The sequence below is a fragment of the Epinephelus lanceolatus genome, chromosome 24, assembly GCF_041903045.1.
Source record: "Epinephelus lanceolatus isolate andai-2023 chromosome 24, ASM4190304v1, whole genome shotgun sequence".
NCBI lineage: Eukaryota > Metazoa > Chordata > Actinopteri > Perciformes > Serranidae > Epinephelus > Epinephelus lanceolatus.
In genome coordinates, this window is record NC_135757.1 from 13,210,333 (window position 1) to 13,223,836 (window position 13,504).

The 13,504-nt window shown below is 40.2% G+C and overlaps 1 protein-coding gene across 1 annotated transcript; it reads left to right on the forward strand.

Annotated features, from left to right (window-relative positions):
• The first annotated feature begins 3,296 nt into the window (after nt 1-3,296).
• On the forward strand, nt 3,297-12,030 carry acp2 (acid phosphatase 2, lysosomal). Its single transcript, XM_033615484.2, has 13 exons — nt 3,297-3,469; nt 6,150-6,245; nt 6,852-6,938; nt 7,238-7,298; nt 7,408-7,499; nt 7,579-7,677; nt 7,778-7,867; nt 9,185-9,268; nt 9,388-9,436; nt 9,546-9,634; nt 10,164-10,270; nt 10,532-10,707; nt 10,797-12,030. Exons 1-13 carry the CDS (start codon nt 3,380-3,382, stop codon nt 10,940-10,942), a joined length of 1,266 nt encoding a protein of 421 aa, XP_033471375.1. The 5' UTR covers nt 3,297-3,379; the 3' UTR covers nt 10,943-12,030.
• The last annotated feature ends 1,474 nt before the right edge of the window (nt 12,031-13,504 follow it).

Below are 13,504 nucleotides of genomic sequence, written 5' to 3' on the forward strand. Positions count from 1 at the left end.
ACAGGGTTTACTCCATGACTAATCTGGGTGTCTTATGTCTGCCTGCAAGCCTGAACTTGGAGATTTTTTTATGTGCGCTAGTGTCCAGGTGTGTCACCTGCACCTTCATTATAATGATTCTGTTGTGTTATTTGTCCTACACACAAATATTGCCATTTTTTCTTTTTAATAATTTGTTCAAATGCAAGTCTCTAACTTAGCTAACTCAAAAAAGGCCAGCTGTTCCTTTTATGCAAACAGATGTTGATACCAGTAAAGCAAAAACATCTGCAAAAAATAAGGAGCTCTTCTACCTCAGCGGGATATTTTGGGATTCTTTCCACCGCTGGTTCATTTTCAACTGCATGAGGCCACCACGTTATGCGACACTAGTGTCAGCAGCCCTGAGAACAGACACTTGTATTCCCAGAGTTGTCTCTCCAGATGATTCTCTGGAGCAGCTCCAGTTTGAGTATCAGTTCCCTGGCTGAAGTAAACAACCTTTGACAGGCCTGGTGTACAACTGAGACAACTTAAGGGCCACTTACTAGCTTTTTCTGGAGTTTTCAACTGCATGTAACAGTCCTCCTCAGCAGACACGAGTTAGCATTTTGCACTGCCAGTTCCCTTGTCTCAAAGGCAATAGGTTTTTGGTTATGTGCCTGAAACAAGGTCTGTGGTTAACACAAGCTTAAGAAACTTTTACGTTTTCTTCTATTGCATAACATAGGTCAGTGAAAACCCCACTTGTGAATTTTGAAGCTTTTATGTGTCTTAACAACGGTGTTTGCTAACAAGTAGCTAAATGAGACTACAGAACGTCATCATGCCTAACATGGCTTTGCAGCGTTGTTGTGGTGGTGATGTTGAAGTCATGCACCACAGCGTAGTTTGTAGTAGCCTAACGTTAGCTTTTTATCTCTGGCAATTGCATTTACGCTTCAAAAATCATAAAAGTGGTGTTCATTTGTGATAATTTTCTGGCTGAACAAAACTTGTAAGTATCATGAATTGATATTATTGAATTGTTGCCACATAGCTTATTGCAGTGATCCAGACTCCAATGGAAAAATCCCACTGGCTTTTTTAAGGGAACTGGGGTGACCCTAACTTCCTGTTCAGCCTACAAAAATAATGTCATCCCTGCGACACTCTGTTGCTGGACCTGAATGGCCTCCACAAAGTCTTGTGTTACCAAATGTTCTGTCTTCCTCACTTTGGTTTCTGCTTCTTGTTCATAAAGTCTACATATGTAGTGTTACACCCCACTCTTAGGTGGCCCTGTGGGGCAAACAAAACATCTTAAATCCATGGGATTTATTTATTACAAATAAATCAAGCAAACAAGACAACAAAAAACCCATGCTGGGAGGCAGCAGGACCAGCGATCCCCACACCAGAGGCCTCTCTCCTCTGCTGCTGGCACAGGAGCTCTTAAACACCTCCTCCATGCCAGGTGTGATGCACCTCGTTATGTAATGCAACACACCTGAGCAGCTCTACAATGGAAGGAAAAGGGACAGCAGCACAGAACACACACAGCCAAAACAGTAGCTCAACACAGTAGTCACACAGAGGCCCATTTTCTTTTTAAACCCATTATGAAATAGTTATAATGAAACAAGCACAAGAAAATACATGTTTACCATATCACAGAGTAGTACACGAATATCAGATTTCCACTGGGGTCCAGGCTTAGTGCCTCTTGTTGCCAGATTGTCACACAACACTGTGTAAACACTATACATACAGATCAGCATACCAGAGGGTCATAGCAGAGGATCAGCTCAGAACCAGAGGTTTTCCATGGTCACTGCTCTGAAGCACAGAAAGCCCTTTCAAACCTCAGAGCCTCCACACATGCAGCTTTAACTTTAGCACCTCAAAGATTATTGCTCACTTAAAACAAGTGAGATTATGACCCAGTGCCTTGAGGTTTCTGTCAGCCAGATATGGATGAAAGTTCATTCTAATCATTGATTAGTCTGATGAGTAACAAATTATGTGTTTAGTCTATAAATTGTTGTTTAATCTAAGATCACCACAGTCATGTTAAAAAAAGATAAAAATGTTGGATCTATTAAGGCTATAGTTCCAGGAACATCCCAGCAAATAGCCCACTAAACGCTGCACTAATACTGGATGTAAGAAGATACTCAAATGTGGCCAACACAACACTGACCTCTGCTGGCAGAAGGGAAAGACTGCAAGCCTCAAAGTGGAAGCCCAGTTCTCCCAGTTAAAAGTTAGGCATAATAAAAAATAGTTATACTCCTGTTAAGTTAAAAGTTTGACTTGCAAACCTAAAACCATAAGATTCTTTAGCATACACACTTTTGTGATCCAATTTTTATTCTTCTTATTTCATCATTCTTCCATAGGTTTTTTTTGGACTCCAACAGCCTCTGCTAATTTGCAGCTACAGAAATAATTCAAATATTAAAATGCTCAGCCCCATCTCTAAGGCCATTTATGCCTGTATTCAGCTTATTTTTCTACAATTTATACTTTTTAAAATACTCCACATTTTTAGCTTTTATTTTATATACTGCATCCCAGTGGAGAAAATCTTAAAATCCTCTTGGTTCAAGAGCCAATAACATGTCACACCACTGTGACATGTTACTACTTTCACATACTCTCAGCTACTGACTTCATTTAAACTTAAAACGGGTTAAAACATCTTGAGCTATTATACCTGCATTTAGCTTTTTGATATATTTTACAGTAGCCATGAATTATTATCATTATTATTTCCAATTTAAAGTGAGGAAAAGTAACTGCTATATTGACAAGGGAATCTCTGGCTGATTTATTTACAAAAATAGTATTTTTCCCCCATTTTACTTTATTTGTTTTTTGGAAGGATGTTAGAGTCACAGTTTCTCCATCAAAATAAAGCAGAATGAAATATAAAAATATAGTGTAGTGAACCGGCTGTGTCGCAGCTTGTGAATGGGACCAAATATACTTCACTTAACAGTACAACAGTACAGAGCTGGGGACGGTTGACGAGTAAGCACACGGATCGAATGTTACGCCACTTCCGTTTTTACTTTCTGAACCAAGATCAAGTCAGCTAACACTACGCAGGCTATTAATTTCAAAATAAAATCCGTAATGACAAAATGTGGCGTTTTTTTGTGGCTAAACGGACAAATTTAGGTGAAAATCAAATTGACCCTTAATTAAATAATGAATTAATAGATATTTAACCATATTTGAATGTTTTATGTGCCCTTTTGTATTAAACATATACGCTACTTTTTATGCTAACACTTCCGGTCTGGTTGCGTTTACGATAGCCGTCGTTAGCTTGATGTAGCTCAGGCAGAAACCTAACAAACCGAGTATCTGCTATCTGTGATCAACGATTAGTCCTCCAGCTACACACGGAAACATGGGGTCCACCGCTGTGCTCTGTCTTTTAATGGTCGCCTCTGTCTGTGGAGAAGCTGCAGCAGAAAGAAATCTAGTATATGTGACTGTGGTGAGTATTTATTTAATATAACGGTACGGAAGCTGTGTTGAGCTCTGCAGCGACTCGCCGCGTTTCGCTTCGGTGTGGACAGACGTCCACGGAACTGCACTCAAAATTTAAGAGGTTTTGCGTTTTATTTGCTTCTCTGTAAACATGTGTATCTCTACGGACATGAATTAAGTCGGTCAGAAAGAGTTAAGGTGTTTTAGTTAATTCGGCATACGAATAATTTACCTAGCAACGCTATTTTTTTTTAAGGAAGTTCTGTTTGTGTTTGGTTCACGCCTCTTTCTCGTAATGCGTTAGAAGCCGAACAGGCAAGACCTTTGCAAAAGTTGACCTTTAATTAACATTAAATTGAACATTAAATGAATAGAAGTGAATTGGAAAAGGTATTAAAGTTATAAGACGCCAAGAAACGAAAGTCAGTCTTACAAAAGGACATAACAGGAACTCTCTTAGCAAGTGCTGACACTTTAAATAAATCATGTCTTAAAAATAAGTCTCAAACTCTCTTGTTGAGGTTATTTCTGTTGATCCTGCATTACGAGCCTTATCTGTCTGACCTGTCACCTTTAATCGCCTATTGAAAAGCAATTGTTACACACTTCTATTGACAGAAACTGTTCACATGGTGACAAGCCACCTGTACTAACAATACAAACAACCAAACTACACTGGGGAATGATATGCTGATTTCTTTGGGGTCAGTGCTGGTCAGATTGATAATAATCTGGGTCATGTACTCAAATGTAGCTCCTCTGATACTGAGACTCATATCAAGAAAGCACTGGTTAAAGTATTTGCAGGTGCAGCTGCCTAGCCTTGATCCTGTTCATAGCTTACCCGCAGGACCAGTTTGACCCATGGAAGAAAGGCAGTGTGGCAAGGCACACAAAAGTTATGTTGGCAGAGGAAGAATGAGCCACACACTGACGTCAATGCAAGATGATGCAGAACACAAGCAGGCAAAACTGAAACAGTAACATCAAGCTCTGTGCTTAATCTCAGTGCTGTCTGTTCATATGTAAAATTAATTTCAGGGATACAACATGAGTGCACCACAACTTTTCTGAGGCTTTTATTTTGTAAGAGGGTTTTAAATGGCTGTTTGTAGCATTATAGATGGATTAAATGTTGTCTGTTTCTCTCACTGCCCATTATCTATACACAGTAGAAACCAGCACTAAAGCACCACTCCCAACTTAAGTGCATACATTAGCACATTTTTGCATGTCCTCCTTTTGTTGTGATATGTCTCAGTGTTAAATGAAAGCCAGTGACTTTTATCTGGCTGCCAGTTTTTTTAAAAGATCATAATCTCTGAAAGCTAACTCTATACACTGTTTCGAGGATGAGTGGGTTCAGTTTCCCACCCTCTATCTTTTTCATGGAATGTGTCATGGATGTGAGAATTGGAATAGCATTGGACACACTCGTGTTTTTACCATGTTAAAGCCATGACACCAAGCATCTTGGTGTCACAGGGGTAAAGTATGATGCTGAGAGGTGAGGGGAGTCAGTTCAAAAGGACAACATAGATTTTCTCATATGGAAGTTATTGCAACTGCAACTGAAGGAGTTAGTGTAACACGTTGTTCTTACTGCACTCATTCTTAGAAACAGTTACCTAGTAGCCTGCAAGACAGCCATTAATGATCACGGAGCAGATAAGATTAGGAGTTCTCCAGGGATAATCCATGCCTCAAATAGAGGTTACACACTTTTTCAGTTATTTTCAGACAGATCAGTCATGTGTGCTCTCCACACCAGAGAACCAGAAACTAGCACTTCTCTGAAGTGGCTCGGAGACTAAAACCGTTCTACTTGAGTAGACAGCTGATGTGGTGGTTTCTCGTAACAGGACCTGATAGACTGGATGCAGATATTACTCTTAACCTCCACCAACAAAGGGGGTCACAACATGAGCTCTCCATTTATCATTAAAGGAGCTGTTACAAATGAAGGGCCCAGTTCACAGACATAGGTCCCTTTACTCTGTTATTTAATGGCTTTGACACTGTTCATTATCGTCCTTGACTTCCTTGTTTTGTTTCTGGGCATGCCCGTTGTATTTGGATTCCTCAGTTGAGATGTTTTATCTGTTTGTCTTCCCTTACAGTCTCTAACAAACACTTAGCAAGATCGTCACTATCAGCTGACTAGATTTTCTAGTAGCCAGTGACACAGATAAAACTAGGACAAAGCTTTTGGCTTGATTCAGTGTCAAAGGGGGTGCACAGTGGTTACAAATGTTATGTCATAAGGTGGAACAATAAGCATCATTTTAGGAGTGATATCAAATGCAGATACCTACCCTCAAACGGGGGGAAGTTGGGCCTCTAATTAGGCCTGTCAAACACAAGTCACATGATGATAGGGTGGAAGTATTATTTGCTGACAAATCACCCTTCCAGTCTGCTATAAAAACTTAATTTGGTAAATACATTCACATGTTCTCATCATGTGCGTTCTGCTGTTGAATTCATTTGCAACTCCATTTATCAGGCTTACAATATATGTCAATATGACATTGTATAGACAGTGATTCAACTTGCCCATAGAAAGACCCACCCATGGATGTCACATTTTTTTATGCCATAGTGGAAGATTTTTATTTTGTAAAAAGGAAAATATGTGTTGCTAGTTGGGTGTTGCCAAACTGACATCTTTTCTCTCTCCCTTCCAGTTGTTTAGGCACGGTGACAGGTCACCAGTCAAAGCCTATCCTACCGACCCCCACCAAGAGAGCGACTGGCCACAGGGCTTTGGACAGCTGTCACAGGTATGATGAATATCTTACGTACTTTTTATTCTTCCCTGATATTGTTTGCTTACCTTTTTTCCCTCGCAAATATGACAAACATATGCATGTGTCCCCGACAATTAAAGCATGAAAATAGCAGAGGACTTTTATTTTGACAAAATAAAAGACATTCACACTATAAATTGATCCAGAAAAGGCACAAATTGGTGCAAAATTTTAACCACAATAGAGGAAATTAAGTATGTGATTTTCAAACTTTCCCCCAAACCCTCCGTTTCATGTGTCCCCCCACCAATATTAAAACAAAACCTTCTCCCTTGATTAACTGTGCAGGTTATGTGCTGCATTAAGGTCTATGGAGGCCCATTCAGTCCCACTGTATTGATAATGACCTGTATAGTTTATGCATGCTATAATGTCATGCAAAAATCGTTCAGTTCGTGCCAGTGATCACAGCAGCAGGAGATCTTTCTCCACTCCATGACTGCTATTTTGATGTCATTGTCTCACTTTAAGCTCACACAGATTTTCTGCTCTACATTAGTGTACTAAAGTTTGAAAAATTACCTCCACCCAGTGACGTCGACAGGAGTGTGATGGCCGTGTTTTTGTGTTTTTTTTCAGGAGGGGATGAGGCAGCACTTTAATCTGGGCCAGTTTTTAAGGAAACGGTACAAAGGATTCCTCAGCGACTCCTACCAGAGACACGAGGTAAGCTTTCACATCACATGGCACCTCGCTAGGATGCTTACAGACAGGCGATAATTCATATGAATATTTAGGAGAAGGGGCCCCTCAGCACATTGGTGTTATACAGGGTTTCCACTGCTGCTGGAATTCCTGGAGCATGATGGGGGAGTTTTCTTAGAGTCAATCAAACTCTGTTGCCTTCCCTTCAAACTCTCCAGTATATTTGGACTTAACATACTTCAATGTGTCTGTTTCAAGGCTGTGATGACCATGCGACAGCTTGTGAATAAAGTTGATCTCTCACTGGCCTTTGTCCTCAGATCTCTGTTCGCAGTACAGACTACGATCGCACCCTGATGAGCGCTGAGGCCAACCTTGCAGGTTTGAGCTTAAGCTAACTCCTCTTCCTCCTACGTCTCTTCCATCTAGCTACAGTACATCTTCCTGCTGTTTTTCTTCCTCATGTTCACAGGCTTTTGCTGTCATATAGGTCTCTACCCGCCCAGTGGTCAGCAGGTCTTCAATCCAAACTTGCAGTGGCAGCCGATACCTGTGCACACGGTTCCACTACGTGAAGAGAGGGTATGTATACAGTATATGAAGGTTTTATCAGTGCTCCTCCTCACTGTGTTGTCTGAACTCTCTGTGTCTTTGTTTTTAGCTTCTGTCTTTTCCTCTGAGTGACTGTCCCCGCTACAAACAGCTGATGAATGAAACTGAGCACACAGAGGAATTTATCAATGTCACCATTAAATACAAGGTACAGGAATATTAATTCTACGTCCTGATTATGTCGATATTACACAGTTGGATTTTTTTCAAGTATAAATATCTGAAAATGAATGTGTTCCTCTTTTCAGGACATTATAGAGCTGGTGAGGAATAAAACCGGATTGAATAAGACTACTGTGGAAACAGTCTGGAGTGTGTACGACACGCTCTTCTGTGAGGTGAAAGCGCACACACACACACAGCCACAAACCACCACCAGCAAAAAACAAGCTTAAAGCGGAAGTGAAAAGCTTTGTATTCATATTTCTGTTGACTTTTTGTAGGTATGTTAACAGCATATTTGTGTCATCACCGAAGGTTTATCTCCGGGTCGGAAAAGTGAAGCCAATGCAGCAGTAATCTGGCTTACTGGATGTTTCATTTCAAAATAAGAGCGTCCTGTAACTTCTGATTCAAAAACTGTTTGAATTTCGACAGAGACATTCATCCAAGTCATGTGTTAACTTCTGGCGGGCTAGATAGTCACTGACCAAATTTCAGCGTGTGTTGGTTTTAGTCTTGTGACTGAGCTGACCTCATCAGTTTTTAAGGAGCACGTGGACAATTTGGCAAACAAGCTGCTAGAGGAACAGGACTGTGCAACTAGTAGCAGTTTCAGATCTGTGTTTTTGTGCCTCCATGCCGACGACAGCCGTGGCAGAGGGCATTATATTCCCGGGTTGTCTGGAAACATCTAGACCATCTATATCTATACCAACGTCAGCGTCTATTATTCAAATATGCAGGGGTGTCCACATTATCATGAGTCAAATACACAAAGTGTGAAATTTCAAGCATGAGCCAATTATGAAATCAGGGACAGCAGGGTCACTGAGTACAGCCACATGATAATTAAGCAACAGTGTGAGAGATGGTTGCAGAGAGAGAGGACTGCTGACAAAGTGCTATCAGGAACAACAAGACAGTTTGTCAACTTTACGTCCCCTTCCAGACATGTTTTAGGGTGTGTTTATGTTAAAATGTTTAACATGATTTCCATAAATAATGGTTAAAGAATTAAAAACAGGCTTGAATCAGCATCTTGTATTTGTTCATGGTGTTTGTTAGCTTGCAGGCTAACTGGCAGTGGTTCACACAGCATTAGCAGTTGTGAAATATATGATAATATCTGCTATGATGGGATTTTTCTGTAGATAGATAGAGGAAGGAAGCTCCAGGATCCAATTTACATCCCAAAACTGCACACTCTACCATGTTTGCTGTCAAAACTTTCACTATGCTAATGCTAACTCTGCTCTCTTTGCCAACAAGGCTGCTCTGCGCTAGAGGTTTTCAGGTTTCTATGAGTTATTGGCTTTGAACCTCAGATTTTAAGGAAGTGCATAGACATCTTCCCCTTCAGCAGAGGAATGTGAAAACACCTCATGTGGTGGTGGACTTTAACTACTATTTGATTAAAGCTTTTAGGCCTTCTTTTAGTCAACTGTCTCTCTCATGGTTTTCTTATTTCCCTCTGTTGTGCTGTGTGTTTTCAGTCTCTTCACAACATGTCAGCTCCTGATTGGGTGACTCCTGATGTCATGGGGAAGCTCAGAGAGCTCAAAGACTTTGGATTTCAGGTAAAAACAGTAGCAATATCTGTGGTTTTATTAGTTTTGATGCCTCATGATGGACTAAATACATCTATTTTTGAGTTAAAAGTGTTGTAATGATAAAGTTTGATGTCCAATTTTCACAGGTTACATTTGGGTTCCACAAACAACAAGAGAAGAGCCGGCTGCAGGGAGGTAGGTCAGCCTTTTCATGGGATTTATTGACAATAGGCAGACCAAAGAATAACACCAGACCTATCTTTTAAACACAGGATAAAATTAAGAACTCCTGTCTGTCTTTAAGGTATGCTGTTGGGTGAAATAGTGAAGAATCTTTCCAAGATGGCCGTCCCAGACCCAGAGCAGAAACTAAAAATGATGATGCTGTCAGCGGTAAGAATGACTTTTTGAACTAGAAAAGTACACTCAGTAGAGTCCAGACCTCTGCCAGGTGTGTCTAGGGGCACATTGAGTGCAGAGCAGGCTGTGTGTCCAGTGTGTATTCATGACAGTGGTGGAGTTACAGGGCGACAAAATGCAGGTTGCATTATCAAGATGTAACCGGAGTAGACAGGTTTTGTGGAGACAAACCTCGGACACAGTGTCTGGTAAAATCTCTAGCTACTTCTTTTTTCCTTTTCCAAACAAAGAAGAGTCTCACTCAGTTGTTCTTCCTGGTTCTGTTGCAGCCAAGACGGTGGCGAAGATAACAAAAATGTCAGTAGTGTTAGATTAAGAAAGATACACACACTCACACAACCAGGCTTAGCATAGCTACCCATGTGTTCTGACTGTAGCTTCATATTCAGCACACAGATGTGAGAGTGGTTGATCTTCTCAGTTAACTCTCCGCAAGATACAAGTGAATTTCCCAAAATGTCATTAATTTTTATTAATGTGTGTATGTGTGTCTGTTCCTCAGCACGACACCACTGTAGCCGCCCTTCAGGCCAGCCTCAATGTGTTCAGTGGAAGACAGCCGCCATATGCCTCCTGTCACATATTTGAGCTTTACAGGGACGACAATGGGTAAAACACACACACACTTTGCACATTGCTACCTCTATCTCTATCTCTATGATTTACACCACGAGTGACACAGCAACAGGCTACAAGTCACTTTAGGTGAAAGCTGGCGACATGAAGCTACAAACTGACACTCGGCACTTTTCTGACATTTTTTTAGGGCTCTATTGATACTGTGAAGTGTCAACCAGTCATATGTTTTTGTGTCTAGCTGTGGTACTGTGTTATCATAGACTGTAAAACTCTCTCTTTGTGTCCTTGCAGCTCTGCTACGGTGTCGATGTTCTTCCGGAATAACAGCAAAGTGGAACCATACCCTATGCAGTTGCCAGGCTGCTCCCTTGACTGCCCCCTAGATGACTTTGTGAGGATTACCAAGCTCTCTATTTCAGATGACAGGGACAAAGAGTGTCAATTGCCTGTAGAAGGGAGAGATAAAGGTAAACACACATTAAAAACTGAGAGTGCTACAATAAAAAGAGATGACTGAAAGTGCCACTGCTGATACATTCTCTCCATTTGTCTTCAGAAGTGATCATCAGTCTGGTGGTGTCCAGCTGCCTGCTCTTGTTCCTCATCGTCCTCCTCCTCGGCATTGTTTGTTGGCGGAAGGATCCAATCAGCAACCGGGGGTACCACCATGTGATCAACGAGGAAGGTAGAGAGGAATCCTGACTGAAGCACAAACTCCTCCCTCGGAGATCTACAAGCCTGGTATCTTGGGACAGCAGCGATGACGATGAACTTTAAACTCTAAAACTCCAGAGAGAGCTTTTTGATGGTTTCATCATCGCGTTCATTGTGGGACCCACAATTATTAGAATTTTTTTTAGGTTTTTGTCCATAATGACCCCGTTTCTATCGGGTCAGAGAGAGGAATTTAAAAAAAACATTTAAACTTCAGATTTTAGACAAGCACAGCTTTTTCCTCGTCACTCTAAACTAACATGAGTGATGAGGCATTGTTGAAGGGACCAGGTCTGATTGCTACATCAAGAAAACAGCAGGGAAAACTTTTGTATTTTAACAGTTTGGTAAAGTAACTGCTGCGTTCTCACGTCATCTGATCGCATATCAGCCAAATGAGTTCATGAGTTCAACAAATATGTCCCAGATTTCTGTTCAGAAAGACACTGTGTTCGTCATTCAGTCTGCATTTTGGGGATTTGAATGGCTGCAGAAAAGTTTAGAGAGATGAAGAAAATAGTTGTGATTTTAAATGAAGAAAGAATGGTCTGGAAACGTAATGGAAAATGGTGAGCTCTAGGTAATGTCATTGCAAATTCTTGCAAGAACATGTACGTATTTTTTAGTGTTTTGCATCATGTTTTCCTCCTGGCAGGTCTGATTGTCCTTAAAAACAGCACAAGTAAGACTTAGTTAAGATGAAATTAGCTAAAAATTCAGACCTCTTTTTAACGGACAGAGTAATTTTGTTTTGTATGCGTGTGATTCATTTGTATGCCCATGTGTCGGTTTATTCATGATTCACCAGTTTGTGTGTACTGTGTGTGTGTGTATTGTCACTGAAGCCTAATGACCGAGTTGCCTTAAATGTTTTAATATTGTTTGTTGAAGTTTTTGATTTGAACTTCTTCAAACAGGTGCATTTGATTTATCAAAGGAGCAACAGGGTGGTGTTGGACTGAACAGAGAGCTGGTTACAGAGCTACATGACTGCAAGCATCCACCCCCCAAGTGTCCTTTGAACAAGACACTAAAACACCAGCGAAACAGCAAATAAAAGTCAAATAGATAATTTAGTTTTCTGAGTGTCAACAAGAATCAAATGTTTTGTGATAATATAAACTAGCTTCTTACAGATAGAGCTTACAGCTTCCATTAATGATTAAACATGATTGCTTTTTTAATTGTGAATATGAACTTTGGAAACACTGGAAACCTGTACATTTGTGTGTGTTTTTGAATCTGGATTAGATTTGAATTATTTAAAAAATGAAAACCTGTTTGTCTTTGAACCAGTCATTTAAAATGCAGAACATATATATTGGATGCTTTTCCTTGAGCGACATCAAAGATCATGAGCTGTGTACCTAGAATGTTCAACACCCAGGGTTTTATACAGCTTTGTTCACCTCTGGTCTTTGGATACAAACTAAAAATTAAATATATAACAAAAGAGTAAAAATCCTAATGCAGGTTTGATCAGGATTTTGCTTTCCTGCAAGTCAGGATTCTGGACTTTTAATTAATCTCAGTCGAATAATTTCAAACTTCTTTCATGTTGTATGAAATTAATAATCAGACTTTGAGAATTTGTTGCTTGTTAGTTGTTTGTTTCCCCAGAAATAAACAGTCAATCATTGCAAATGTTGTTTGTAGAAACACAACATGGAAACAGCAGGTAACCTGTTTGCTCATGGATCCTTTATATGATGTGTTATGTCTCGGAGACGAGCTACAACACTTGGTCTCGTGTTGCAGGGAACTGGCCAGCTGCTGTCTTGACTTAATTCAGCTGTTTCTTCAAATCTTGATAACTGGTAAACTCAGCCACATGACAGCTGCAGGAGTAGTGTACTTCTGCTGGTGGTAATGTATTTGTATAATGTACCTTTTGTATAATGTTTCATATATATATATTAATTGGTTCAAAGACAAATTCTGGCTCACCTTTGTCTTAAAAACAGTGCAGTAGGCCTTTATTTAAACATGGTAGTGCTTTTCTTGCATACATCGTTAGTGATCTGTCGCACAATAGGTTACATTCAATATGGCCACGGATAAAACAATCCATAACATGAAACAATTCATAAAACAAATACCACTGCCATTTCATAGCAGATAGAGCAACACTTTTACATAAATTATATCACCTCGGAAAGAAAATATGACACTGAGTTCTTGCACTCTGATGCAGAAGCATGCACTGCAGATGTTAATATTTCTGGTGAACAGCTGGACCCAACAACTTCATTTCCATCACTGTGTTCCGGTGTCCTGTGAAACTTGTTGATACAAGTAATGTATTTTTGCTTTCTTGTATTAAGTTAGAGTTTACACGGTCACTTACAGATTGAGTTTCATGACAGCTGAAGTCTGTTAAAGTACCGCGATGTTGGGGGGCATTAGTCCAGATGTGTGCACTGATTTTGGTCTCAAAAACAAAAATGTTGCCTCAAATTGAAATATTGCTGACAGGCTGCCGTCTGTCGTGAGATTCAGAAGATTTCTGATGACATGAACATGAGAAAAAAACCCTATTAAATCTGTTAA

Bases quoted from the DNA above. Each gene is read 5' to 3' on its own strand.
- acp2 (XM_033615484.2), top strand. From the start codon at position 3,380: ATGGGGTCCACCGCTGTGCTCTGTCTTTTAATGGTCGCCTCTGTCTGT. The intron at 6,939-7,237 runs GTAAGCTTTCAC...CTTTGTCCTCAG, and splicing joins ACTCCTACCAGAGACACGAG to ATCTCTGTTCGCAGTACAGA. The intron at 10,271-10,531 runs GTAAAACACACA...GTGTCCTTGCAG, and splicing joins CTTTACAGGGACGACAATGG to CTCTGCTACGGTGTCGATGT.